This window comes from Balaenoptera acutorostrata, chromosome 20 (genome assembly GCF_949987535.1).
Source record: "Balaenoptera acutorostrata chromosome 20, mBalAcu1.1, whole genome shotgun sequence".
Classification (NCBI taxonomy): domain Eukaryota; kingdom Metazoa; phylum Chordata; class Mammalia; order Artiodactyla; family Balaenopteridae; genus Balaenoptera; species Balaenoptera acutorostrata.
Genome location: NC_080083.1, coordinates 9,664,607 through 9,691,669, shown reverse-complemented (window position 1 = coordinate 9,691,669; position 27,063 = coordinate 9,664,607). Strand labels below are relative to the sequence as shown.

General features: G+C 57.2%; 4 protein-coding genes across 13 annotated transcripts; 2 read left to right on the top strand and 2 right to left on the bottom strand.

Moving 5' to 3' along the window:
• The first annotated feature begins 3,364 nt into the window (after positions 1 to 3,364).
• EIF5A (eukaryotic translation initiation factor 5A) lies at positions 3,365 to 8,255 on the top strand. 2 transcript variants are annotated; one of them, XM_007166454.3, is made up of 6 exons: positions 3,365 to 3,579; positions 5,472 to 5,657; positions 6,830 to 6,934; positions 7,142 to 7,273; positions 7,367 to 7,440; positions 7,600 to 8,255. In XM_007166454.3, the coding sequence occupies exons 2-5, from the start codon at positions 5,493 to 5,495 to the stop codon at positions 7,427 to 7,429; spliced, it is 465 nt and encodes a 154-aa protein (XP_007166516.1). In that variant the 5' UTR covers positions 3,365 to 3,579; positions 5,472 to 5,492; the 3' UTR covers positions 7,430 to 7,440; positions 7,600 to 8,255. The 2 variants fall into 2 exon arrangements, with proteins under 2 accessions (XP_007166516.1, XP_057391778.1); XM_057535795.1 differs by lacking the exon at positions 3,365 to 3,579 and adding an exon at positions 3,785 to 3,897.
• A 212-nt stretch (positions 8,256 to 8,467) lies between these two features.
• GPS2 (G protein pathway suppressor 2) lies at positions 8,468 to 11,274 on the bottom strand. Its single transcript, XM_057535794.1, has 11 exons — positions 11,141 to 11,274; positions 10,799 to 10,961; positions 10,318 to 10,427; positions 10,130 to 10,242; positions 9,898 to 9,977; positions 9,726 to 9,808; positions 9,377 to 9,530; positions 9,184 to 9,273; positions 9,009 to 9,088; positions 8,828 to 8,923; positions 8,468 to 8,650 (listed from the first exon to the last, which is right to left on the bottom strand). Exons 2-11 carry the CDS (start codon positions 10,890 to 10,892, stop codon positions 8,567 to 8,569), a joined length of 984 nt encoding a protein of 327 aa, XP_057391777.1. The 5' UTR covers positions 10,893 to 10,961; positions 11,141 to 11,274; the 3' UTR covers positions 8,468 to 8,566.
• Positions 11,275 to 11,406: 132 nt separating this feature from the next.
• On the bottom strand, positions 11,407 to 23,310 carry NEURL4 (neuralized E3 ubiquitin protein ligase 4). Of its 8 annotated transcripts, none has more exons than XM_057535789.1 (29): positions 22,930 to 23,306; positions 21,567 to 22,011; positions 21,286 to 21,351; positions 20,843 to 21,141; positions 20,565 to 20,676; positions 20,388 to 20,476; positions 19,790 to 19,862; positions 19,376 to 19,640; positions 18,949 to 19,130; positions 18,542 to 18,627; positions 18,261 to 18,435; positions 17,970 to 18,168; positions 17,803 to 17,879; positions 17,622 to 17,700; positions 17,101 to 17,276; positions 16,882 to 17,013; positions 16,321 to 16,466; positions 15,987 to 16,211; positions 15,791 to 15,889; positions 15,546 to 15,707; positions 15,194 to 15,358; positions 14,471 to 14,623; positions 13,928 to 14,107; positions 13,699 to 13,786; positions 13,498 to 13,605; positions 13,206 to 13,350; positions 12,956 to 13,068; positions 12,708 to 12,873; positions 11,407 to 12,137 (listed from the first exon to the last, which is right to left on the bottom strand). In XM_057535789.1, exons 1-29 carry the CDS (start codon positions 23,209 to 23,211, stop codon positions 11,933 to 11,935), a joined length of 4,692 nt encoding a protein of 1,563 aa, XP_057391772.1. In that variant the 5' UTR covers positions 23,212 to 23,306; the 3' UTR covers positions 11,407 to 11,932. The 8 variants fall into 8 exon arrangements, 7 of the variants coding, with proteins under 7 accessions (XP_057391772.1, XP_057391770.1, XP_057391771.1 ...); XM_057535787.1 differs by having other exon boundaries at positions 14,471 to 14,629; positions 22,930 to 23,305; XM_057535788.1 differs by having other exon boundaries at positions 14,471 to 14,629; positions 17,107 to 17,276; positions 22,930 to 23,305.
• A 1,183-nt stretch (positions 23,311 to 24,493) lies between these two features.
• On the top strand, positions 24,494 to 26,058 carry LOC102997442 (protein phosphatase inhibitor 2-like). Of its 2 annotated transcripts, none has more exons than XM_057536106.1 (4): positions 24,494 to 24,858; positions 25,207 to 25,317; positions 25,429 to 25,500; positions 25,763 to 26,058. In XM_057536106.1, exons 1-4 carry the CDS (start codon positions 24,518 to 24,520, stop codon positions 25,923 to 25,925), a joined length of 687 nt encoding a protein of 228 aa, XP_057392089.1. In that variant the 5' UTR covers positions 24,494 to 24,517; the 3' UTR covers positions 25,926 to 26,058. The 2 variants fall into 2 exon arrangements, with proteins under 2 accessions (XP_057392089.1, XP_057392090.1); XM_057536107.1 differs by having other exon boundaries at positions 25,732 to 26,058.
• The last annotated feature ends 1,005 nt before the right edge of the window (positions 26,059 to 27,063 follow it).

Below are 27,063 nucleotides of genomic sequence, written 5' to 3'. Positions count from 1 at the left end.
GCTGAGTGCTGTAAGAGCGGGTCCAAGAACGCCCCGCCCCCTCACCCACACCTAAGCGTTACCATTTTCTCATCCTCAAGCTTCACTTCGTCTGTTTGACTTTTTTTTTTTTTTTAACTTTGTTTTGTTTTGTTTTGGCCGCACCACGCAGCATGTGGGAGCTTAGTTCCTCCCTCCACCAGGAATCGAACCCACGCCCTCGACAGTGAAAGCACAGAGTCCTAACTCCTGGACCGCCAGGGAATTCCCAACAACACATTTTTAAAGTAACAGCTTTACCAAGATATAATTCACATACTATACAATTTAATTATTTAAAGTGTACAATTCAATGTTTTTTAATATCTGAAGAGGGCAACCATCACTCCAATCAATTTTAGAACATTTTCATCATCCTAAAAGACACCCTTTGCCCCTTCCCCCATAGTCATTAGCAGTCTCTCTCCATGCCTTCATTTCTCCCTAACCCCTAAGCACTAGGCAACTACTCTCTACTTTCTGTCTCTATGGATTTGCCTATTCTGGACATTTCATGTAAATGGAATTACACACTACTGTATGTGATCTTTTGTGACTGACTTTTTTTTTTTTTTAATAAATTTATTTATTTATTTATTTTTGGCTGCATTGGGTCTTCATTGCTGCTCATGGGCTTCCTCTAGTTGCGGCGAGCGGGGGCTACTCTTCGTTGCGGTGTGCGGGCTTCTCATTGCAGTGGCTTCTCGTTGCGGAGCACGGGCTCTAGGTGCGCGGGCTTCAGTAGTTGTGGCTCGCGGGCTCTAGAGCTCAGGCTCAGTAGTTGTGGCGCTTGGGCTTAGTTGCTCCCCAGCATGTGGGATCTTCCTGGACCAGGGCTCGAACCCGTGTCCCCTGCATTGGCAGGCGGATTCTTAACTACTGCGCCACCAGGGAAGCCCGTGACTGACTTTTACTTAGCATATGTTTCATGGTTCATCCATGTTGTAGCAGGTACCCAGTGCTTCAATCCTTTTTATTGTTGAATAATATTTCATTGTATGGATATACTATATTTTATTTATCCCTTCATCAGTTGATGGACATTTGAGTAGTTTCTACTTTTTGGCTATTATGAATAATGCTGCTTTGAACATTCGTGTACAAGAGTTTTTATTTTTTATTTTTTTAATTAAAAATTTTTTTAAATTAATTTATTTATTCACCTATTTATTTATTTGGCTGCCTTGGGTCTTTGTTGCTGCACACGGGCTTTCTCTAGTTGTGGCGAGCGGGGGCTACTCCTCGTCGCAGTGCGCGGGCTTCTCATTGCAGTGGCTTCTCTTGTTGCGGAGCACGGGCTCTAGGCGTGGGGGCTTCAGTAGTTGTGGCACGCATGCTCAGTAGTTGTGGCCCGCGAGCTCTAGAGCGCAAGCTCAGTAGTTGTGGCACACGGGCTTAGTTGCTCTGCGGCATGTGGGATCTTCCCCGACCAGGGCTCGAACCCATGTCCCCTGCGTTGGCAGGCGGATTCTTAACCACTGCGCCACCAGGGAAGTCCAAGAGTTTTTAAATTGAGGGTGAAATTCACATAACATAAAACTAAACATTTTAAATAAACAATTCAGTGGTATTTAGTACATTCACATGTTGTGCAACCACCACCTCTAATTCCAAAACATTTCATCACTCTAAAATAAAACCCCATGACCATTAAGCGGTTACTTCCCATTCCCCTCCCTTTTAGCACCTGGTGACCACCAGCTTGCTTTTTGTTTCTATGGATTTACCTAGTCTGGATATCTCATATCAATGTAATCATAGACTATGTGACCTATTTTTGTTTGGCTTCTTTCACTTATAATGTTTTCAAAGTTCATCTAGTTGTGGTATGCATTTATACTTCATTCCTTTGTGTGATTAATACTCCATTACATGTGTATACCACAATTGTTTATTCATTCATCTGTTGATGGATGTTTGGGTTGTTTCCACCTTTTGACTAGTATGAGTAGCGCTCTCTAAACATTTGTGTGCAAGGATTTGAGTACCTGTTTTTAATTTTGGGGGGTGGGTATATACTTAGGAGTGGAATTGTTGGGTCATTTGGACAATACATCTTTGAGAAGAGCATGAATTGGACTTTCAAACAATGCACCCAGGAAGTTTGTTTTCCCCAAAGGAAATGGCAGAAAATTGAGTGGGAGGAGCTGGGGGTGATAGTATAATGTGCTACATAAATGTATTAATTCAAGCTAGTGTTTGCAGTTCACATCCATCATGTCACATCTTAAACAAGAACCAGATTTAGGATTTTGGATTCCAAGTCCAGCTATTGAGCTGCTTGTCTTGTTCCACAATACTGTTGTCAACCTAGCTTACTGAAGCAAACAAGGTAGCTATGAAGGTAATGCTGAAAACCTAGGAACTAGAGGAAGACTACAAAGTTTCAGGAAAAGCAGCGCCTTTCTTCCCTAGAACGAGGGCCAGGGAAATTCATTCCGAGAGATAGTTTGTTTCTGGTTTCATGGTCACTTCCCATGATTTAGAGAATGTCAGTGTAATTTGATACACCACTCTTCTTTATAGAGAATTTTTTCTAAAGGTGCTCGTAGACAACTGTCTTGGAGACCGCAGAGAACAGTTGGGGGGCAAAGAGAAACGCCATGTAAATCTCTTTATTTTAGGATTCAGAAGTAGAACGGCCTCTATGGAAGCCATAGAGACCAATATGGACCGAGGGTTTAAACAAGATGGTGGCTGGGACAGGACCGCTCTATCTTTCTGGGTGAAACTCTATGGCAGAGCAGAGTCGCGCAGTTCAGAGAAGTGAAGCTGAGATGGGTGGTAACCCGACCACACTAGCGCGCTGGGAAAAGTGGAGCGTAAAGAGCTCTCTCGCGCATGTGTGGAACCGGGGGAAGGGGGAAGCGGGGAAATGGGTTTTGAGACCAAGGACCCACCCCACAGTACAAGTTTTCTGAAACGTGTGAGTCTTAAGCCCAGCTAAAGTCGAGGTGGGGCGTTTCCTAAAGCGCATGCGTTCTAGACGACACCAGCAGTACAGTAGCGTGGTCTTTTCAACGCCTGGCGTACAGACGACGTCTGAAGTGGAAGGGGCGGTCAGGACTCCCAACACGCATGCGGTTTGAGGCCGAGGCGTTTCCTTCAGAGGGTGTGGAGTGCAGGGCTCCTTATTGCGCAGGCGCAAGAACTGTCCGGTAGGGCTGGTGGTCTAACACGGGGATGGAATAGGAGGTTGAAGGGATTAAAAAACCGGATGCGCCTGCGCGTTGCCTACTGGTGGGACGAACTCAAGATTTGTGAGGGGCGGGGTCACGGATGCGCGTCATTGGATGGGTAGGTGGGAGGGAGGGTGGAGAGCCGGGAGAATCTGTGCGCTTGCGCAGTGCGGGGGTGGAGGGCGGAGGAGATAGATAGCACGCTTGCGCGGCTGTCACAGGGCTGCTTGGTTGGTCAGTGGGGAGTCGGCGCCTGCGTACTAAGACCCGTGTGCAGCAGCGGCGGCGGCGGTAGAGGCGGCGGCGGCGGCGGCAGCGGGCTCTGAGGCAGCGGTTGGGCTCGCCGCGAGTGAACGGGGTCGAGTCAGTGCATTCGCGCGAGGTGAGAGCGGGCAGGGCGCGCGTGCGCGGAACCTTGGCTTGGGCCTGGGAGTAGAGATGGAACTGCGCGAGGATCGGGGAGGGGGCAGAGGGGAGCGGCGGCCGCCGCCGCCGCACGAGATTCGGTCTGCGAGCGGCGCGAGGTGCGGAGAGGCTCGGGCGCGCGACCCGGTTGGCGCGCGGGGTGACGGTTGGGGCTGGCCCGGTGACGTTGGAGCGACGCAGGGCGGGGGACGGCGAGTCGCGAGGCCGCCACGCGGGAAAGGCCGCCGGGCGGCCAAGCTGGGGCGAGGGCCGGGGGCAAGATCGGCCCGCCGGGGTAAGGGTACCTGGGACGTTGAGAACCGGGCGCCGCGCGGCCACGTGAGGTGGGGGAGGGGGCTGTTCGGTGAGAGGGCATGTGGAGGGGGGGTTGGCGGCCGGCGGGGGGGGAGGGGAGGCTGCGTGGCTCCGGCCTGGCGCGGCCTTTGGGGAGGGGGCGGCGGCAGTACCGGAAGTGCCCCCTATGAGAGGCTGCCCTTGGGGTCGGAGGCCGCATGGCTGGACGTGGACGGGGGCCGCATGGCAGCGCGGGGACCCCTCCCCCCAGGTCCCGGCCACCGGAAGCTCCGGGTGGCCACATGGTGGGCGGGAGCCGGCAACCCCCAGCGCAGAGAGAGGTGGTCCTTGCGGGCGCCTAAGGGAGTTTGGAATTTTGAGGAGTGGGAGAAGCCCGAGGCCCAGATCTTGATCACCTCGGTGAGCTCGCTGTGGGCATATGTTAGCGCTCCCCCACTTCATGGGCCCCTGGAGCTTTCTCCCCAATCCTCCTGTGAAGTGAGGTCGCCAGCCAGGTGTAAGTGGCATTTGTCCGTGCTGGGACGCCAGAGAAAGTGGGAAACCGAGGGCGATTGGACGGGAGCCCAACTCTTCTTGGTCGTCCCGACAGCGCCTTAAAGTCCCGGGCAGATGAGTTACCCGCTTTGATAGGTGCTCTTCACCTTGTCACTGTCTTTCTCGTTGTGTCTGATTTGGGAGTTCCTGGTTTTAGGGTCCTTAACTCTGCTAGCCTAGTATAATTTATACTACTCACTAACTACTACCAGCCTTTTGCTTTCATTTTATTGTCATTCACCACTCCCCACTCTCCCACTTTCTACTGACTGTACAGGCCCGGCCTGAAAAGCCGACAGGACCGGTGCATCCTGGGAAAAGTGGGAGGGCCCTTGAGGAGAGGCTGGGTTCCTGGGTTCCCTTTGGGAAAGCAGAGGTGTTTGGCAGGGAGATCAGTTAGAAAACAACTTTACTTTCTCCCCCTCGGCTGCGTCTGCAAATGCATGTTGGAGAGGCGGGAATCCCCCAAAGAGGCCTTGTGGTTTCCTGTACCAGTGACTGGCTCGTGTGTGGATAGGGTGGGGGGGTGTAACAGAGACGGGTGGGGGGGTGTAACAGAGACGGGTGGGGCTCCCTGTCCTCCGGTCTCCACCCCTCCCCCCCCACATTAGCCCCGCCCTTTTGCTGGCTCATAGCTGCTCACCTAATTATAGCCCTGGTTATGTGTGGGGAAGAGGGGTGGTTGGTTTTCAGTGGCAAGCAACACCTGAGTCCTCCCCCTACCAGGAATTAGGCCTTTGCCCATCTCAGAGATTTGACATCCTGACTTACGGGAGCGTTTTCTATCCCGGGCCACCCCTTTAGCTTTCATTTGGGGTGGGGAATCCTGCTTATCTCCCACTGCCACACACATAGTATTTTTGATTCCAATCAGTATTTAATCTAGGAACTTTATTTTACGTGGGTAATGGAATAAAGTGCTGGGGGGAAAATGAAGCAGTGTTTCTAGAGTAGAGTGGGATAAATTGGAGACCCTGTTAATTCTATCCTTACTGACCCTAGTTCTCTTCTTGATTCTAGTTGGAGTCGAAGCCTCTTAAAATGGCAGATGATTTGGACTTCGAGACAGGAGATGCAGGGGCCTCAGCCACCTTCCCGATGCAGTGCTCAGCATTACGTAAGAATGGCTTTGTGGTGCTCAAAGGCCGGCCATGTAAGATTGTGGAGATGTCAACCTCCAAGACTGGCAAGCACGGCCATGCCAAGGTTAGAATTTCATTTCCGTATCTTGTCTTCCCCACCAGCTGTCATCAATGCTAGCCCCCTATCTTCTTTAGCTCTTTTATTACCATCCAGTTCCTTGTGTTCAGCACTCAGCCCTGGACACCTTTTTCAACTACTACACCAGCCTTCAGCTTCTTCCTTGGTTACCCTTCTGTGCCCTGTCATCCTTGGAATCCCCCCTTTCTCCATCTTTGTGTGTCTCCAACTTCTCTTCGTGGTCCTTTATGCTCTGGCTCTTCAGCTGCTCCGTCACTTTTTCTATTTGTCCATTTGAGTCTTTGTAGGTTCTCTTTGTTTCCATCACTTTGCCCAGGATTTCTCCAATCCTAACATCCCTCGGAGGGGCTCCAGTGTACACCTCTTATTTTCCAAATTGCCGCCCCACTCTCCAGTGCCACCTCTCCCCTTGGATCTCTGATGCAGCATCAGAGTGTCTCTACCTGCCCCCTCTCCTGGAGCCCCCTTGCTTCCTTAGGTCCTAACATTTTTCTTATATCCCTCCTTGTAACTTTACTTTTTCTTTTTTCTCAGAAGTTCAGCCTGATTCACCCTTGTTGAATTTCTTGTGGTTTTGTTCCCAGATCAGTTTTTTTGTCTTCTGTTGACTTGGCACATCCTGAGTTACCCCCAGATGTCTAGATCGTTCTCTGTTCTTTCTGGTTTTCTTATTTGCTAAATGCATCGTTCTTTCTGTTCTCCCCCCAAGTCCTTTTTTTCTTTTCGGCTCTCTTCTTTCTCATTCCTTCCTGTTTTCTCAGCTCTTTTCCTTTGGCCTTTCTTATTTTCCAAGTTCTCAGCCTTTTATGCTGATGTCTAAAAAACTTCTTCCAAACTTATACCTAGACTCCTCCTGCTTCCCTAGGATCTTGGTCTCTCGTTAATGTGTTGATAGCTCGAGGTAACTGGCTGCTCCAAGCCTGTCCTACAACCTTCCCTTGTGCTGTCAACTCCAGTCTCAGTGGTGGTCTTTTGGCCCCAGGCTCTTTTTAGAGGCTTTAGTGTTTCTTTCTTGAGTTGATTGGTTCAATTTCCAACTCCTCTTTGTCCTGACAACCTAGTCCGACTTCCCTCACTAGCTGGGGATAACTTGAGCCTTTATCTCCTCCATCCTAGAGTTTGGTTGGGTTTCTCTTTGATGTGATGCATGCATACAGGTCCATCTGGTTGGTATTGACATCTTTACTGGGAAGAAATATGAAGATATCTGCCCGTCAACTCATAATATGGATGTCCCCAACATCAAAAGGAACGATTTCCAGGTATGTAGATGGTCTGGATGTAGATGGGTTAGTGGTTTGTGGGAGGAAAATAGAGACTGGCCAGAAGACCTTGTGCTGAGAGAAGGGAGATTGGCAGGAGGAGAGGGTATTTGGTATTAGCAGTTTCCCACCCTAGTTTGCCCATCAGACCCTTTATCCTCAGGCTACTTGGGCCTACCTTCAGCTTCCTTCCCTGTCTGCCCCCAGCTGATTGGCATCCAGGATGGGTATCTATCACTGCTCCAAGACAGCGGGGAGGTGCGAGAGGACCTCCGTCTGCCTGAGGGAGATCTTGGCAAGGAGATTGAGCAGAAGTACGACTGTGGAGAAGAGATACTGGTATGGTGCCCCCCCTCTTTCTTTTATGCCCAGCCTTGTTCTTTGTGCTTCTTTCTCTGAGCTCAGACTTGACTATCCCCCATGCTCCCCCAGATCACGGTGCTGTCTGCCATGACAGAGGAGGCAGCTGTTGCAATCAAGGCCATGGCAAAATAACTGGCTCCCAGGTGAGTGTGGCGACACCCCTCCCCCCAGCCCCCTTCACACACTTTGTTATCTCCATCAAAGAGCTACTTTAGTCTTAATTGACTGTGGTGCTGTTCCCCTCACCCTTTTTCCCTTTGAAGGTTTTATCCTGTCTCACCTGGTTTCTCTCTTCTACCCAGGGTGGCTGTGGTGGCAGCAGTGATCCTCCAGCCTGCAGAGGCCCCCTCCCCCAGCCTGGCCCAGCTCTGGCCTGGCCCTTGGCTGGACTCCTCCTACACAATTTATTTGACGTTTTATTTTGGTTTCCCCTACACCCTCAATCTGTCGGGGAGCCCCTGCCCTTCACCCTGCTCCCTTGGCCAGGAGTGAGTGAACCATGGCCTTGGTGAAGCTGCCCTCCTCTTCTCCCCTCGCACTACAGCCCTGGTGGGGGAGACCGGGTGGGTGCTGCTTGTGGTTTAGGGTTTTTTTTTTTTTTTTGGTGTTTTTTTTTTTTTTTTTTTTTTAATTCAATCTGGAATCAGAAAGCTGTGGATTCTGGCAATGTTCCTTGTGCCCTTCCCCCACTCATCCCTGGTCTGGTCCCTTATTCCCCAATAGCCCTTTTTCCCAAGCACCACCCCCACAGACTGGGGACCAGCCCCCTCCCCTGCCTATGTCTCTCCCCAAATCCCTTTAGATGGGAAGGGAAGAGGAGGAGAGGGGAGGGGACCTGCCCCCTCCTCAGGCATCTGGGAGGGCCCTGCCCCCATGGGCTTCACCCTTTCCTGCGGGCTCTCTCCCCGACACATTTGTTAAAAATCAAACCTGAATAAAACTACAAGTTTAATATGAAGCCCCCAACTCAGCTGCTGCTTTGAATTAAATCGGTATTTGCTGACTATAACGTCAATTTGGAAATAAAAAATAAGAGTATAGGTTGAACTCTGCCGCTGAGCTCATTACAACCAACCTGCTGTCCCCCGCTGTGGTTCCTATGGACCTGCCAGCCACCCCTCACCCTCCAAGCAGCCCAGTGGGAGGCAACACAGACAGTCGCAGCCAGGGTCAGTGGTAGGTAGATTTTATTGGCTTGGGACTAGGACACACCAGGGATCCTCCCCCACGGCAGGGTCTGGGGGCAAGGTTGAAGATCAAATCTGATGGTCACTTGTGGTAGAATCGCGGGTTCTGGCTGTGCTGGATGAAGGGGAGCCGAGGGCCAGGCTGGCTGGTGGTTGCAAAGCCCGACTGGCAGCGGTGATGAAAGGAGGGCTTTGTCAGTGTGTGTGCCCTCCCTTACACTCCACGCCCAACTGAGAGCCATCCCAAGGGAGGAAGGGAAAATGGGGGTGGGGACCACCTATCCTACCCAATCCTGTTTCCCTGTTGTGTAGGAATTCTCACAGGCTGGATTACCACTCTTACCTTTCCTGCTGGTTGCATCTGCACAGGGAGCTGGGGTGAGGCCAGGAGTCCAGGGGCTGGATGCAGAGCTTGGGGATGCATGGGGCGCAGGGAGGACTGCAGAGAACAAAGTTAGCTGAGGCAGCCTGTGGCTCCCCTTAGCATAGGTAGCCCTTCCCTGACCTCGCAAGGCTCCACTCACTGAGTCAGAGAAGCCCGTCTGTTGGTTAGCGTGTTCCATTTGTTTTTGCAAGGACAGGGCACCACCAGGCTGGAGGAACCCTAGGTGGGAAGGAAGGGTGTAAAGTGAGTAGAGAATGGGGAAAGGAGGAAGGGAGGACCCGTGGAACTGGGCCCCTGCGTGGGGTGTCCGTCACCTGTCTGGGTGGGCTGAAAGTGGCTGTGCACGGCATAGGGCTGAGGCTGCGGCTGAGACAGGTACTGTACTGCAGGAAATGCGGAAGGTGCTGAGGAGGCAAGAGACAGTCATGAGAACCTCCTCGTAGCCTGTTCCACACTCCTCCCTCTGGGCCTTGAGGAAAGCTCTCTTCCTCCTTTCCCACCGCTGACCTCTGAGCTGCTGACTAGGACTGTAGGCAGGCTGTGTGGGTCCGTAGTGAGGTGGGGGCTGAGCAGTCCCATAGGCGCCGCCCGGGCTGCCTTGGAATTGCCCATGCTCTGGGGTCCCTGCGAAAGCAGCTGCTGAGCCCACGTAGTGCCGGGTCTAAGGAGAAGAGATGAGAACTCACTGCCTGTAAACTCCATGAAGCAAGAACTCAAGTGACTGTGCCCCATTTCCCCTACACAGTTTGGTGGGACACACTCATGACTTCAGTGCTGGCTGGTAAGCATGCTGGGGTCTGGGTGGTAGTAGTAGGGAAAAAAATTCAGCCTAGACACCCATTTCTACTGTTCTTACCGTAAGCACTTGGGGTCCAAACATCTGTTTGGCTCTGTCTGCTGCCATGAGGGTGCCTGGGCGATTGTGTCCTCCAGGGCTCCCTAGAGAGGGAGTGGGGCTTCATGATGCTGAAATGAGGCAGCAACCTACCAGAAGGCGCATTCTGACAAGCAGTTTCTTTAATCCTCACCCTGCATGCTGAGGAGGTGAGTTCCAGTGTGAACGGTCAGGCCTTGCTGGTATGCTGCTGATGTCAGAGTGGTCAGGTCACTGGAGGGAAAGGAAGGCAGGTCAAAGACAAGTCCGTCCCATCCCGTTCCCCACCCCCCTCCCCGTCCCGTTTGCCATTAAACACTGATGTTTTGTTACCTGATCCCAGTTACACTTTGGGCCCAATTTTATTTTTAGCTCTCCAATCTCACCTCTGCTCTTTTCGTCTCCGTTTTTCTTCCTCATGTAAGACTTTCTTGAGCTGCAGGAAAAGCTGATGTTTCTCTTCCTGTAGGGCTAAAAGCTTCTCCTGCAACTTCAGGATCTGGGGAGGGGAGAGAAGGTGAAGGCAGGAGAGCCAAGAGAAGAAAGAGCTAGGAGAGATGAAAAGACTGCTTACTTGTTCCTTGGTTTCCTCTAGTGACATTCTCTCTTCCATCTCCTTTTTCTTCCTTCTCTCCTGCTCTTCCTTCATCTTCTGTTCCATCATCTTGTCCACCTCTTCCTCCTCTGGAATAAGAGGCAGAACGAGAAAGTGACAGGAGAATTAAACAATTAGAATGCTAGAGAATAAAGACCGGCAAAAACTGGTTATCCCAGTGCTCTTGGTACTTGCTCCAGTACCAAGAGCACTGGGAGGGGACAGGCTTCCCCATCACGGCGAGGGGGCTGGGACGGGGAGGTTTCTTAGGTGCTCTCCAAGGTCCTTCCCAGCTCCAGGGCGCTGGAGTTTAGGTGTGGTCTCTAATCCCCACCACAACGGGGCTGTCCATCCCTCTAGATTCGGCCGCCGTGCACTGGTCTGCCCGTGGGTGGGGGGTCAGCCCTGGGAGAGCGGTGCTCCCCGGGCCGTGCATCCTCCCGCTTTGGCCCCGTCTCACCCTGCCGCTTGCGCTCCCGCTCCATCATGATGTGCCGGTGCAACGCCCTGGCCATGGCGTTGGAAAGCTTGGGGCGCTCCAGGAGCGCAGGCATGGTGCTGCCGGGGGCGATCGGGCCGTGGGCGCCCGGCTCTGTCGCTGGCTGCCAGACCTCGGGCCGGGCCTACGGGGAGGCGGGCGCTCAGGGGGAGCACGCCGGGCCGGGCGGAAGCCGCCCGCCCGCTGCCCCGGTCACGTGCCCACCGCCCGGCCCGGCCCTCAGCGCGGCTCCTCCGCGTGCGCGGGCGGGGGTCTCGGCGCTCCCGCCCCCTGCCCGCCACCCGGGCGCCGGCCCCTCCCTACCCGCCTTCTCGTCGCTTTCTCCGCGGCCTCCCGAGCGCCTGGGCCGCGGCGTCACATCCGGCCGCTAGGCCGAATCCTTCCGGAGTCGGGGCGGACGCGGGCTCGCGGGTTGGGCTGGGTGGGGCGGCGGGGCGGGGCAGGCGGTAGCGCCCGCGACGGGTGCCCGCGGTGTCCAAACGCCTCCGTTGCGCCCCGGCCGCGCACCGCAAAACGCCCCTACCGGGCCGACCCCGCGGGCGGAGTCCCTGACGTGGCGGGGCCGGGGCTCCTCCGGGAGGCGAGAGGCGCGCGCGAGAGAGGCCGAGGCGGCTGCTCTGAGACGGCGTTTATTGGCTCCTTAGAAATCAGAGTCAGTAACAACTGTACAGAGGCCCGACCCCCGGCGCCACCTTCCCCACTCCCGCCTGGGCCGGAAAAGCAGCTTCATGTGGGGTACCGGGAGACTCCTCTGGGATTCACAGTAACCAGAACAGAAACGGAAATAAATTAAGTGTATGGGGGAGGAGTCGCGGGGAGTCGTGCTCCCCAGATCAGTGCATGGAGAGGGTTCCCCAGGGCCTGCGGCCGGGCTCCCCGCTGCGCCTTCACCTCGGAGGGAGGGACTGTCCGGGCCCTGGGCACGGAGACAGCTCCGCTTCCCAGCTAGTCTGAGAGTCTGCCCGCATGCTCCTGTGCATCTGCCAGGCTGAGCACTGAGCATGCCGTGGGTCGCTGGAGTGAGGTGGTGGCAGTCGTCATTCAGAGTCCACGGGCCGAGGCCCAACTGTGCTTGTAGTGGTGCGGCCTCACCCCTCACTCCACCCGTACCAGCAGGGCATAGAGGAGTGTGGCCCCCTTCTCCTTGGTTACCCACTCAAGTTCGGCTGGGCTGAAGTGAGGGTCGGGAGGCTCTCTGAGGGCAGCGGAAGGGGGTCCAGGGGTGTAGGAGCCAGGGCGCACACACACCTGGAACGCCACCTGGGCCTGGTGTGTCTGCTGGGATTTGGGGTCCCGGAATCTGTCAGGCAAGAAGCATAAATAGGGCAGTGAGACCTCTGGGCCCAGGACCTCTCCCCCTTTCCAGCTGCCACCACAGTTAGCAGCTGGCCTTGCTGTTCTCAGGAAGCACTCTCTCCTTACAGGGACCTGGCTGTAGCCGTCCTCTCTACTTGAAATGGCCTTCCTCCCAATGCCTGCTCGCCTAACTCCCTCCTGCCTTCTCCAAGTCTTTACTCAGATCTCACCTTCTTAATGATGTCTACCCGGACCACCCTATACCGTACGCCCGCTCCAACCACACTTCTGACCCACTTCACTCTTTTTGTTTCCATAGTACTTACTTGTCACCTTTAAAAATACTAAATACTTATTATGCATAAACATTCTAGAGCAAGAGAGGGCATAACTTCCACATGCCCAGGGCTCCCTTCTTTGTTCTCTGTGATAGGACAAAATAAGTGGTACTTGTGCAAAGACTGTGTGAAGAATGGGCTGGGTAGAGACTGAGGAACTAGGGAGACAAGGTGGGAGAGGAGAGGGAATCATGGAGACCCACGTGGCCCCAGGCCCCCCCTTCCTGTGTACTCACTGCACTTTGGAGGCCAGGGCCTCAGCCCCAGCATATTGGAGGGAGGGGGAAAGCAGCACTGGAGGGGGCTGCTGCTCTCGAGGAGGCGCGCAGTTCTCGCCAGGCTCCTCAAACCCCAGCCCAGGCTCTCCCTTCAAGGGCCGGCAGCTCAGGATGGAAGCAGTGCCTGTGAGGAGAGCTGGGTCAGGATGGCCCCCCACCACGGCCCACGGGCCCAGCCTGCCTAGCCTCTGCCGGTGCCGCAGTACCTGCTCCCAGCTCCCCCCGGTCCAGCACCCTCCGGACGGCTGCCACGTTGCTCCCATGATACGCCATGTGCCACTTCTTGGTTAGTGTCCCAGCCTCCAGGCGGGGATTCACCCTACGAGGTGGACAGATAGGACAAAGGTCACTGGCTCCCCGAGGTCATTCCCCAGACAAGAAGTTTTGTCTTCCACCATACACCCTCTCGGGGGCAAAGAACAGTGAGAGAGAAGCATGACCCTGCCCCATACGTACCTGAGGTTGAACCTGCACCAGCCAAAGGGCAGAGCGTATTCCCGCGGGGGCTCCCCACGGCGCCTGTGGGCCTCATCCCCTCGAAGCTTCCGGCAAGACTCACAGTAGCACAGGCTGCGCTTCGGCGGAGGCATGAAATAATCCTCTGTGGAGAGTGAGTGGTGGACTTTGTGGCATGGCTCCCACCCTGGGTCTCAGCCATGTGGCCTCTTTGCTACTGGTCTCCAGGGCTCTGGCCATGGCCCTGGGCTGGGCCGGGAATGAGCCAGGTTCTGGGGGACTGGGGACTCACCAGGAAGCAGCAGCAGTTCCTGGAAACGGGAGCACAGGGCGTGGTACTCACAGCTCTTGAGGGGGCTAGCAGTGGGCGGTGGACCCCAGCACACACTCTCCTTGATACCTGAGGGAGCAGAGGGGGCACAGGTCACGGGACCCGGGGCCAGAAGTACAAGGTGGGGGTGAGGTGGGATCCTGGCCCCTTCGGCTGGCTCACCATCCACCATGTCAGCTTTCTCCATGTCCCCTTGGGTTCCAGCACTCTTTCCACTGGCAGCCCCTGGTTCAGGGGTCACGATTGTCACCTGCAGACGAGAGGGGTGGTCAGCCAGAGTGTGACCAGCCCCCAGAGCCTGCTGATCCCCTCCTTGAACTCCAGACTTCCCCTGTCCTCGGACAGCCCAGCCTCCCAGGCACCACTCCTCCCCGCCTCCGCTGCCACTAACCTGCTCACACTGCCCGTAGAGGTCCACGAGCGCATGGCAGGGCTGGGGGACATCTGGCACAGCCACTCCCTGGTCCATCCCATTGATGTGAAGATGCAGCCCCCCAGAGCTGTCTAGCCGCAGTCCCAGGATGGTGCCTTCAGGACACGTGTCCAGATTTGGCCCAAACTTCTCACAGATCTGGGAGGAGAGACCTGCTGTCTTCCCAGAGATCAGACTCCCACCGGCAGCAGCCACCCCTGCCCTTCACTAAGCTTCGGGTCGCCAGTCCCTGGGCTTTGCCTCCACACTTGCCCACTGCCCAGGCTCTGCCCCTGCTTCAGTCACCTAGACTCCACCTCCCCCAGTCCCACCCCCCGCAACATTCTCCACGGCAGGGATGTAGGAGGAGACGATGAGCCCGAGACTGTCCAGGTAACGCCGCTCACACCCTTGCCCATCCGCTACAGGACGCCTTTATACCTACGGTCCTAGCTCCAGGGCTAGGGGCCCCTCTTCTCCCTCTTGGCCAGCCCCTCCCCCTTCTCTCTGCTCCCTACCCACCTTGAGACCGTTGTGGAAAACCCCGCGGCCCCGCAGCAGCCAGGCTGCCCGTTTGAAGGCACAGGCAGAAGCAGGGAAGTTGAGCCTCTCCGGTGGGCAGGTGATGACTCCCAGGACAAGGGAAGATGTCCACTGCCGGTTCAAGAAGTCTATCTGTACCTGGGGAGAAGGCAACCACTCCGCGATCATGGCCTCCTACAAAGAGGTCACCCACCCTGCAGGACCGGGCTCCTCACCCCAGCCAGGAAGAGAAGATGGCACCCCGCAGTGTGGCCTGGGATGCCACCCCTTCTGATGCCTGGACGGACCGGAAACTGCAAACTCAGCTGTGTCCTTCTCTCTTTCAGCCTTGGTCTTGCTATTGCTTCTAAAAGGATTCTTATCCCCACGGGCTTTCTTCACCTGCCTAACTCTGACATCTTGTAGTCTGCAGCGTAAGACCCCCTCCTCTGGAAAGCATGCCCTGTTCTCACATATAGAATCAGGAGTCTCCCTGGCATCCCTCAGGCCCTCCCCACTGCTTCCCTCGTCACAGGCCCCAGGTGGATACTTCCTGGAAACTGATCTACAACTGCCACCACAGGATATGAACAAATGCCCAGGAAGCTCACCCAAAGGGCATGCCTTCCACTTTGTCCTCAACCTGGAAAAGCCTCTCTGCAGGACGGTTGGCCCTGGGTCACCCTGAGCAAGAGAAGCTGGGGACAAGGAGGTGAGGCCCACCTGGACCAGCAGCTGGGGCACCAGGGGCTGGTTGATGACAACGATGCCCTGGTTGTAGCTGGCCACTCGTGTAGCTGTGCGGTTCCCGTTGGACAAGAGAATATTCTTCCCATGGTTCTCCAGGAACTCGAGGGCTGTGGGCATAACAGCCACTTGATTCTGGCCCTGGTGTGGAGGAGAGACTGAGCTGCAGGGCGGCCGACGCAAGGCCTGAGCCACCCCACTGGGCTTGACACAGAGCCTGCAGATAAGCCTCCGCCCACCCAGGGCTGGATCAGAGAACCTGAAGATGACCTAACAGGCCACCAACGGCCCATCCCTGTGCCCGGTGGGCCCTGCTGCTGCCTCTTACTTCCAGGCCGTGCTCCTCGCCCTCATCCTCCTCCTCGCCCTCGCTGCCAGTGTCCGAGCTGGGGGAAGGAGGCTGGGTGCCTTCTGGCTCGTCCAGCCTGGTGGAGCTGACAATAGAAACACTCCGCACTGGCCCATACAGATCCAACACGGCCCACACGCTCTGCGGGCACACAGACCCGGAAGTCAGAGATCAGTGGAGGACCTCAACCCCACTCCCAGACCCGACGCAGGTCTTGGGTCTACCTTGGCAATGCCGGTGGCTGCAGGCCCCATATCCTCTCCATCTACCAGGACGTGCATCGTGTCATCTACCCCTCGGCGAATGCCCACACGGCTCCCCACCTAGGGCCAAGGTGAGGCAAGGACAAGTGCTCAGCCCGCCTCTCCCCGCCACCCCAACTCCCAGGCCCGCCCCGGTCCCTGAAGTCAGCTGCTTCACCCCCAGCCTCTCGAGGTTCCGGCCATAGTTCATCCTCTGGAGCTGCCCGTCGCGCCTCACTTCACAGCTGGACACCATCCAGGTGGTCTTAGTCCGGAGCTCTGGCAGGGAGGGAGGCAGCCCCGGGCCACTGCCCGCTCCAGGCCCCATCTCCCCCGGCGCTAGTGTGGTCAGCCCTAGCCGGAGGGAACCAGCCCACTTCTCATCCAGCTCCTCCACTTTCACCTGTGAGAGAGAGGAACTCTCAGTGGCACTGTGGGGCAGGAGGGTGGGAAGCAGTCTGGCCCTGCTGTGAAGGGTCCGCCACCTCCTCTGTCACATCGCCACGGCCCACCTCAAAGACCTCCTCGGTCTTGAGCTCCTTGGTGCTGAAGACGAGGCCGTGGGCGTAGCCGGCCGCACGCACCGCCCTCGTGCCGTCTTCCTCCAGGGTGATGTTCCTGCCGCAAGCACTGTGGAATCGGTGAGCCACGCCAGCCGCTGTGGAAAGATGGCACCAGAGGAAGGGGGAGGACTGGGGCAGCAGGCTTCAGACAGGACACAGGCAAAGCTTTCAGGTGAAGCAGGAAGTTGACGTGGAGGTCCCATCTCCAGTGCTCCCTCAAGACCCCTGACTCCTCTTTCACCGTGGCAAGACCCAATCCTAAACCTGCCACGCCCAGCTACGGAGTCCCGGCCCACTGGTGGCGGGGAAGGGTCCAGGCCCTGTGTACCAGGTGTAACCTCCTCCCCTCTTCTTGGCTGCTTCCCACCACGGGTTGATCCCTCCCCCTTCCCCTCGGTCTGCAGCTGCTGCAGCCAGCCTATCTCTGAACAGCTTTCGTGACCTGGAAACTGCATCCCCCAGGCCCAGAGCAGGCAGGCAGAGCCCTCCCTCCTTCCCTGCCGGCTGAACCTGGGGAGTGCAGGGGGAATGACTTCTCAGTGGCGGTGTTGCTGGTCGCCAGGCTGTTGTCCATGGGGCCGGTGGCATTGGTGATGGACACTTGGACACACTGGCCATATAGATCCACTACTGCATACACCTCTGGGTAAGAAAGGAAGGGGTCAGGAGCCTGATAGCCGGGGGTGGGCTGGGCTGAAGGTGGCAGGGCGAAAGCCACAGAGTAGTCACCTTTACCGGGAGGCAAGCCTGAGCAGGCAGCGCCTTGGTCCTGGCCGTTGATGAAGTAGTGCAGATCGCCCTTGGCAGTGCGCATCATGCCGATGCGGGCACCCGTGCCTAGTGCGTCAAGGTCACACCCGTAGTTGTTGCGCATGGTGTTACCGTCTTGCATGATGGCTGTGCCGCTGGGGGGATGACAGAAGGAGTAGGTCAGCCTCCCGGCTTCCTCTCCCCACACAGGACTCTGCCCAGTCTCTGCTTGTCGGAACCCTCCAGTGCCTCGGACTGGGATCTCGATCTGGGGTCTGAGACCCAATCTTGTGTCCTTCATCCCTGAGATCCCCCCCGGGAAAAGCAGGAGCTGCCCTAAGGGTCTGGGGGGAGGGCTTCCCAGAATCGAAGGGACTGGGCAGCCAGAACCCCTAGGTCTGTCATTGTCTATGGCCACCACATGCGCCAACTCTGCGTCCCTCATCCCAGCCAGCTCCACCCAGCCCCGCCCAGCTGGTCCCCAAAGCAGACAGCCCAACCTCAGCATCCACGTATCGTAGTCAATGTCCGTCATAGTGTTGGGGAATTCAAGGTCCTCAGGCCGAATAGCGGTCACTCCTGGAAGGAGGCAAGGGTGGGTCTGAGCTGAGCCCCCAGCCTCCTGCAGCCAGCACCCGACCCGTGCGCGCGCACACCCACACACACACACGTGCCCCTCACCAGCCTCGATGGAGCCTGACCAGCGGTCTACCATCTTCTGAATGACAATTTCAAACAGCTCTCCATCCCTCAGGGCCCTGCCAGGGAGAATGGCCATCAGACAGGCCCTACTTGGGTGGCCGACGCTGGGTAGTAGGAAAGTGGGGACACGAAATCCCAACACTGACCGGTTGGAGATGACGATGGCATCGTTGAACTCGCTGCGGCAGTTGTGGCGGAGCGCAGTGCGGCCGCCGTTGGTGATGACTGCGTTGCTGCCGTGCAGCTGGTGGAAGCGGAGGTCGGAGCCCCCGGCCCCTGATGACGGGGAGCCTGGAGACACCTGGTTGTTCCCCTCAGGGAGTGGCTCAGGGACCTGGGGCACCTCTGCAAGAGTGGACCTCACCCATTAGGATTACAGTTGTCTCTGAGGCCTCCCAAGGCCACCCCGACCCCTGCCCAGCCCGGCCCTCACCCACGTCGTCCACAATGGTGGCCTGGGCTGCCTGGCCATAGAGATCGACGACAGCATAGACGCCCGGGGGCACGTTCCAGGCGGCGGGGCCCTGAGTCATCCCATTGACAAAGAAGTGGAGAGTCCCGTCCTCCCGCCGCACCACGCCCACCGTGTCCCCTGCCTTGGAAGAAGGGGGGCTGGAGTGAGGGGTCAGGCGGAGTTCCTGCCTGGGCTGGTCCCGCAGCAGCCCCACCTTGCCTACCTCCCCACTGCCGACACCTGGCGGTACCCCCACTCTCCCACCTTGAGCCGGTCCAGGTTGTGCCCATATTCGTCCAAGATGGTCGTCCCATTGTGCATCACCCCATTCCCTGTCATCATCCAGGTCCCTAGGGGGACAAGGAGTGGCAGAGGCCATAAGGGGGAAGCCAGGGCTCCTCTCCTTTACATAGCGGTCCCCACGTTACTCTCCAAAGCCATTAGCCCAGCCTGCCTTTTCTTTGACAGTTGCTTTCTTCCCAGAGCAGGGCAAGAAAACTCTGCAGTTCCCAAGCCAGCCACAGGCCCTGTCCACATGGCACTCCTCAGCCACTGAACGCGTCGTCATAAATGCGACAAGTGAAAGCGGGGCCAGAGAACAAGCTTCAGGGCTTCAGGGACGGCTTCCCCCCTAGCACCCTATCTTGGCCCTGCCCTTCTTGGGAGCTCACCAGAGCGCAAGTTGGTCATGGTGGAGGGCAACTGGAGGTAGGCAGGGTTGTGGGTGGTGACACCAATCTCAATGGAGCCAGCCCATTTGTCCACCATCTTGTCGATGCGCACCTGGAACACCTCTCCGTCCCGCAGGGCTCTGCTGCTCAGCACCACGCCATGATTGAAGTCGTCGGTGGCACTGAGGGCACAGCAAGTGGGGACTCAGATCCCGACACACATACTGAGTGTGCCAAAGCTCAGCCCAGCGATGCCTGCCCGACACCCACTGCCCAAGTCAAGCAGCCACACTTCACACTCCAAGAGGCCCCCCTTCTCTGTCCAGGACGCCCCACCCCAGACTCCTGCTGCCTCCCACTGCCCCGCTCCTCCCCCCAATCCCATCAGAGCCCCTCCGCAGGCTTCTCCCCACCCCATGGGCCATACTGGGGCCTCAGGGCAGTGCGTCCCTCGTGGGTGATGGCTGCCTTCTGCCCACAGTTGGGGTGGAAGAGCAGGCGCTCGGGTTCTGCCTGGGCCGCAGGAGCAGCCCGGCGGAGGGCACCCTCAGGGGACAGCGCCCGCAGGATGGCATTGTTCCGGCGTAGGCGGTCACTGTGGTTGTTATTGTGGACGATGGTCACCTTCACAGCCATCCCATACAAGTCCACCACACCGTACACCACTGGGGGCGTCAAGGGGGTAGCCACGCCTGCGGGGGTGGAAGGCACAGGGAATTGGGGGATGAGGGGAGAAGGGTCAATATAGGGAGATGGAGTATGAAACAGGCAAGAGAATGAGATACAGACCCCCTCACAGCAAAAGCCCTGGCCCAGCTGCTCTCTCTGAGCTTCCCCTTACCCTGATCAATGCCATTAATGAAGAAGTGTAGGGCAGAGTTGGACTTCCTCGTGAGACCAATGTGGTCGCCCTCCTATTCAAAGCAGAAAAATAACAGCCTGGAATCCATTCACAATCAGGCTCCAGACTTGTCCTGGGGACTGTGAGAACAGAGTGGTCTTCGAGCCTTCCCACCACACCATGCGACAGGGAAACAGCTCCAAAAGGCTCCCATGTGTCTCAGACCACTCTGAATGCTCAAGGCAAGTCAGGCACTGTGTTAAACCAGTTTACCATCACCAACTTATTAACCCTCATGACGATCTGTCGAAAACTACTGACAGGTTCATTTCTAGACATTAAGAAGAAACAACTACCAAAGAGGGTAAGTTTCTTGCTGCAGGTCACTATCACAAATGGCCAAACAGAGAAAGGAATTGAACCCATCTGACTCCCAAATCTGAGTGCCTAACTGTTGGGCAACTCTGCCTTCTCAGAAGGAGCCTTCAAGCAAAAGATAAAGGGCCTTGCTCTAGGTCAGAGAGCACAGTGCCCAGGCAGGGCTGCACAGTACCCGGGCGCCCCTGGAGAGTGGCCCGGGCTTTGAGCCCACCCTCACCTGCAGCTCATCCAGACTGAATTCACAGTACTCCCGGCGGGTGCCCTTGCCGTTGGTCAGGATCCCGCAGCCACTCATCATGATGGTGCCTGGGGGGAAGCAGACACCCTGGTTAGGGTACGGGCTCCCTTCACCTCAGCAACCACAGGCCACGCCCACCCTGCCGGGGGCTGGTACCTGACTGCAGGTTGGTCATGGTGGCTGGGTACTCCAGATTGTTGGGGTTGTGGGTGGTGACACCAATCTCAATGGAGCCTGACCACTTATCTACGAGCTTGTCGATGCGGATCTTGGGTGCAGTGACAGTGGAAGGGAGAGGCGGGGAATGTAAATGCAGAGAAAAAACTCTGCGCCTTTGGCTCTTCCCCAGGCCACCCCCGCCCCCTTCCAGCATCAAGCACCATCTCTAGCTCCCAGAGGGTGAGGTGCCAGCCAGACCCCAGGACCTTGCACACCTCAAACATCTCATTGTCCCGGAGTGGGCGGTTGGTCATGACAACCCCGTTGTTGAATTCATCCAGGGGCCGGCGGCGCTCTGCCGTCTTATTATTGTTGCTGAGTTTGATGAGGGTCCCACACTTCTCATGAAAAAGGAGGGCATCGTTGGAAGTGAGGATGGGTGAGGTGGCAGTGCCACTAGGCCCCGGTGCTTCCCCTGCCGGTGGGGAGCTCAGGTTCACATTTAGGAGCCCCCCGTTGTAGGCAGACAGGATGGCGTTGCTCACCACCTCGGAGAGCTCCATGCTGGCAAATTCTGCAATAGCAGGGCGGAGGAAGGAAGCAGAAATGAGTCTTCTCATCCTCAGGCTTGCCGCGTTCCCCCTACCCCTCTCCTGAGGTCCCTCCCTGTCCACCTCACTTCCCGCCCCCCTTCCCGGGGCCTCCCCGGAGCCCTCACCATTATGCGACTCAAGGCTGTTAGGAAACGTCTCCGGCCGGGCCTGCGCGGGGGACACCATGAAGGCTGGGGACCAGGTGGGATAGGAGGGGAATAAGGGTTCAGCCCCTGCTGCAGGGCCCACAGCCAGGACACCCCTCCTCTAGCCCCTGCTCTCCCCTTCAACAGACTCGGGGGTCTGAGTGGCCCTGCCCATACCCCACTTGTCACTACATTTCCCCCATTCCTTCAGCCATTCTCTCTGCCCCACCCCTCCACCGCTGCCCCAGCTGTGTTCTCACCTTCATCCCCAGAGGTCCCCTGTTCAGCCAAGGCAGAATCTTCAGCGGGGGCAGAGGGCTCGAGGGGAGGTGTGGGGATGGGAGTAGGCGGGCTGAAGCCCGGTTCAGGGGGTAGCACGGTGATCTGGGTGCACTTGCCGTAAAGGTCCACGACGGCCCAGACACGAGCTGGCAGGCCCGTGGCGGCCACACCGCAATCCCGCCCATTCACCCAGAGCCGCAGCTCCCCGCCAGCCGTGCGCTCCACGCCCACACGGTCCCCTTCGCCAAGCTGGTCCAGGTCCTGCCCATACTCCTCCAGCACAGAACGTCCATCCCTCAGCACCGAGCAGCCTGACACTACCCACGAGCCCCCCTTCAGCCCCGTGGCACTGCTTGGGAAGTCCAGCACACTGGGGTCCAGTGCCGTCACCCCAATCTCGATGGAGCCACTCCAGGAGTTGACCTGCGATGGGGTGGTGGACAGGGACTCAGGATGGGCCACGAATGGGTCTCCCACCACTAGGAAACCACATTTCACAGGCCACTGTGTCCCCCTCTTCCCACCTCTCAGACAGCTAACTGGCTTTGCTCTTGAGACACAAGGCATCACCATCCAGAGATCCAGTCCCACAAGGTATTTTCTGGACTCTGGTCTCAGGGGATGGTTGGGCCCGCTCTCCTTTAGCAACTCTGCTTTGCACTGTGGGTGCTCACTGTCTACAACACCATGCCTTTCCCCACCACGCTGGCTAAATTCCCTGGCCCCAGCCCCTTGCCGCCTCTAACTTCCCTGGTCTCTGTGGCCCCTCAACCAGCCAAATTCACAGCTCTCTGTGTCCATATTCCTTGCTCTTGTATATGGCTTTCTCCCTCCTTGTACATGGCCTAATTCTCTCCTAGGCTCTGGCTGCACTCAAACTCACTCTCCTCCCAAATTCTACCTCTGTGCATCCGGCCTCTTCACCATATTATGCACAGGCACACACACCTCTTGCTCCTTGAGTATCTCTCTTCACCCATCTTTCTGGCCAAACCGGTGAGTTTGTCCTTCAATGGTTGTTCTTTTTTTGGTTATCTCTGACACTTCTGACATCTCTCCATCCTCCATCTCCCCAAAATTGTTCCAGATCTGTTCCCTAGTCATTACAGTGGGTGGGGCCCCATGTCCCTTCCCTGCTCCTGGGTCTTAAGAAAACTCAAGCTCTCCTTGAGACTGAATGTTTCCGTTTCATGGTCCCTTCCCGCCCATCACCTGGTGTCCTGTCTGGCGGTTCCCTCTCGGTACCCGGTGATGTGGACTACCCTGGCTGGCCTCCCCCATCTCCTTCCAGTCCCCTCCCACCACCCTCCACATCTCGCTTCCGCGGCCCCAGCTCCGCACCTTGCGGTCGATGCGGACGGTGAAGATGCGTCCATCGCGCAAGGGTTCCCGGCTCAACACCAGCCCGTGATTAAACTCCTGGCCCGGCTGCTGCCGCCGCGCTGTACGCCCACAGGCCGATAGGCTCACCAAGCGCCCGGTGCGCGGGTGCAGCTCCCCGCCGCTGCCCGGACCCCCGCCGGACCCCGGTCCTGGGCCGCTCCCGCCGGGGCCCCCACCCCCACCCGGGCCCGGCCCGGGGCCTCCCCCAGAGCCCCCACTCCCACCCGACCCCGCCGCCATCGCCGCTGACACCGGGGCCGCGCGACAGCCGCGCTTGGCGGCACCGTGGCAACCGCGGTGCACGGACGCCCTGAGGGAATAGGACCCGGGGGCTGGGGGGGTGGGGGTGGGGCCAGATATGCTTTACGGCAGTGCCGGGCAATAAAGCATCCCGGGTTAGGGAACTAAGGACTACCACAGTGGGAAGAGAAAGGACGACAGGGTCGGGCAGGTTTGCTTTACGACACGGGCGAGGTGACGGAGTGGCTCCAGAGGAGTGAAGACGGGCCGGGAGCTTTTGCGACAGTGCAAGAAACGACTGCCGCAGGCATCTTTACGACGCGGGGGGGTAGGTAGTTGGTGCCCAAACACGTTCAGCTTTGCGACAGCTGCACCGACGACCCCGCCTTCGTCGAGGCAGGCAACACCTTGAAGTATTCGCTTTACGGCAAGGGAAGGAGGGGTCTTTCCTTCGCTCCGCGCGCTTCGAAGCGGTGCGAGCGGGGTCTGAGCTCCCAGAGCGGGGAACTGGTAGCTTTGTAAAGGAAAATATCTGCCCTCCCTACCACTGAGACCGGTTATGTCTTTCGAGAGTGTCGTAGTCCCTCCACTTTGTATCACAACTCTCCGCAGAGGCAGAGCGGCCCGGCTTTGGGGGGAAAAAAAGCTCGCGGATGTTTCTAGTCAAGCCTAGCTTGAACACCAGTCCAACCAAACTTAGGTTTTAAAGCCACGAATAAAGAATCCAAAGGAACCCCGGCAGGAAGTTTCAAGCAACGGCGCTGACATTCCCCAAAGATTCTCCTAGAGCTATCAACAAACCCCCAGCACACCTCCTTCGACGCTCACGCTAAGGTTGGAGGACTGTGACGTCACAACTAGGCTTCACGCCCCACGGCCAGGACCCCTGACTACGATTGGATAATTCGGATGAGGGCAGTGATAGGGGAGAAAGGCGGGAACAAATCCCAGAGACAAAGAAAAGTCTTAGGGTGGGACAGAAGAGGAGGGGCAAGCGGAGAGGCTCCCAGCCCGAGGTCCCTATACAGTTTTGAATCCGCCCCCCGTGGCTCCAGGGAGCAGTGGGGGAGGGGACCCAGACCTTGCCCAAGCGTCCCCAGCCCGCCGCGGTGGGGGCGGGGCTGTATGGTGCAGGGAGGCGGGGCGGGGTAGCTGAGAGTGGCCCCCTAGTGGGGCCATGGAAAAGCAGGAATCTCTGGGGACTGCTAGAGGTCTCGACGGAGAATCTCCTGGAGGGCCAACCAGGGGAGTGCCCAGAGGCATCGGAGGAGTCGAGGTAGGCGCCGGGCTGCCCTCCGGAGTAGCCATGTTTCACGGTTCTGGGCCCCCCGTACACTCCGGGGGAACCGTAATTGGCAGTCCTGGTTCTAGCCAGCCCTCTGGAGGGACAGCAGTCCTCAGTTCCGGCCTCAACCGGCATCCTGGGTCCGGTACACACCCTGGCGGGCTTAATCCCCCCTTCCCTGGAACCAATGTATCCGGGACGTCCAACCTGGGGTCCGGGGGGCCTGGGGTGTACAACTCGGGATACATTCCGCACTCCGGGTCAACTTGCATGCACCCCGACAAACCCTGTGAGGACCGGCCCCGGAGCATACTAAAAAACAGCAGCTCCACCGTGGTGCACAAATCCCTCAGGGCGGAGAGGTAAGGAGCCCGGGAGGAAGGGATTCCAGACACTAGAGGAGGCGGAGTCAGGGGAGAAGGGGCGGAGTGCCAAGAACTAAAAGTGAGAGTAGGTGAGGGTAATTGGGTGGGAAATCTGAGGTTCCTAGCCTTTGAGAGAGTAGCAGGTACCAGATAAGAGAGTCAGCATGTACCCTGACTACATCGTATGTGATTGTCATCAGGTGTGACCCCATCCCCAGCCTCCTACACCTCTGTAACTACAAGGGGGTGCAAGAAACAGTTTTTGAATGACTGTAAGCATGAGGGCGGTGAGGAGGAGGGCACTAGAAGGTTTCCTCCCCCTTTTTTGTGTCCTTCTCTCACCAGAAGGAAAAAGTCTCAGCGCTGGGATGAAATGAATATTCTGGCGACCTACCACCCTGCTGACAAGGACTATGGATTTATGAAGGTGGATGAGCCCCGCACTCCCTACCACAGGTGCTGAGCCCTCAGCCCTAGCCCTTCATTCCAGACTCTCTTCCCTACTCAAAGGAGTGGGGGCCTGCCTGCTATCCCCTTCTGAGGCACTGCTTCCTCCCTCCTGTGCAGGCTGCAGGACAGCGATGAAGACCTGCTCGCGGGAACCTCTCACACAATGACTCCTGAGGATCTAGCAGAGAGGTGAGAGTCCTGCCAGAAATCAGTAGGGAAGTGGGGCCTCTTCCTCCCTCCACCCCTGAACTCAGGTCTGAGCCAGCTCTGCCTTCGGGCCCCCCCAAATGGGAGGTACTACAATTCGGATCAGGACTCACCCAGGCCAAAGTGGGGGAGTCAGCCAGCTTGGCCCCATCTACCACCTGCTCCCATTGTTCTCTCCCTTCCGTGCCCCCAACTGGTCTCCCTCCCCTTCAGGTTTGCAACAATGGACAATTTCTGCCCCAAGGTCTTCCTGTACAGTGACAACAGAAGCTCAGGGTCTTCAGACAACTTTTCCAAGACACGTGAGATGTGGGGTGGGGATTGAGTGGAAAGGGGGGTGGCCTGAGCCTTCAGCGAGAGCCTGGCAGGAAAGCCAAGCTCTGACCCTGGCCCACAGAATCCAGTGATTTTGAAAAGCGCCGCAAGGCACACTACAATGAAGGAAAGTTCCTCAAAGCTCCGAAAAACCTGCCCTTGGATAATAACAAGAACAGCAGTGCGCGTAGTGTCAGTATGAGCAGTGGCAGTCGAGGTGTGATGCTGGCCTCAGAGCCCAGGCCTGTGGAGAGAGGAGGGGCAAGAGGACTGACCGGAGGAGTCAAAGATGAGCTTGGCCTGGTGGCCAGGAACCACATCCTAGAAGTCAAAGGTTAGCTATGGTGGGGCCCCAGGGACCCAAGGTAATTGTAGTCCAGAACCTTCTCCACCATAGTCTGTCTTCCTCAGGGCCCTGCTGGCTGACAGGGAAGTCGTGCTGGAAGGTGACCCCAGGGAAGACAGAGGGCAGCTGGAGTGGGGTCCTCATCAGGATAGTTCCCCAAGTTGGCTGGGGAGGAGGAACAGAAAGCCCAAGGGAACCGTGGCGGGTGGAAAAGTCACTGACGTTTTTCTAAAATGGGAGGAGGTGATAGGAGTGAGATGAGAACCTGGGGCTTGAGCTTCTCCCCGGTGCTTGGGGGTCACAGTGGAGATGGTGGCCTGTATTCGCTAGGCGGCCATATGACTCAGATTGATTTGGATGACTTCTCAGCTTCCCCTGCCTTAAGAAATCAGTCCCCAGCTTCATCCACCACTGTCGTGTTGGAGAAGGAAATTGATCTGCGACGCAAGGAGTATTGCAGCAAAGGAAGATACCTGAGGTGCTCTCCCCACCCTGAACTTGAGGAGGACACAGAAGATGAGCAGCAGACCAGTGAGAGCTGGGCTGGGTCAGCCTGGGAGCGGGGCGGTGGCCGAGAACCAACAGACTGATGGGTGCCCCAACCCTGATCCTGTGATGCTTCCAGGCTCCACAAGCTTGAATTGGGTGACTGAGAATCCCATAAGCACTGAGGTCCGTCTGCTGGACCACACTGGAAGCCCCTCGCAGGATTACAAGGCCACCGAGAGTTCCCTGAAGGTGACAGTGATGTCATCGAAGCCTGGTGAGGGCACCAGGCCACTATCTCACCAGGCCTGGCTCTTGGCAAGCTCCCATCCCCCCAACCCCCACTCCCTTCAGGCCAGTAGATCAGCAGCAGGTGATGAGCGAGGCCCTCAACATCC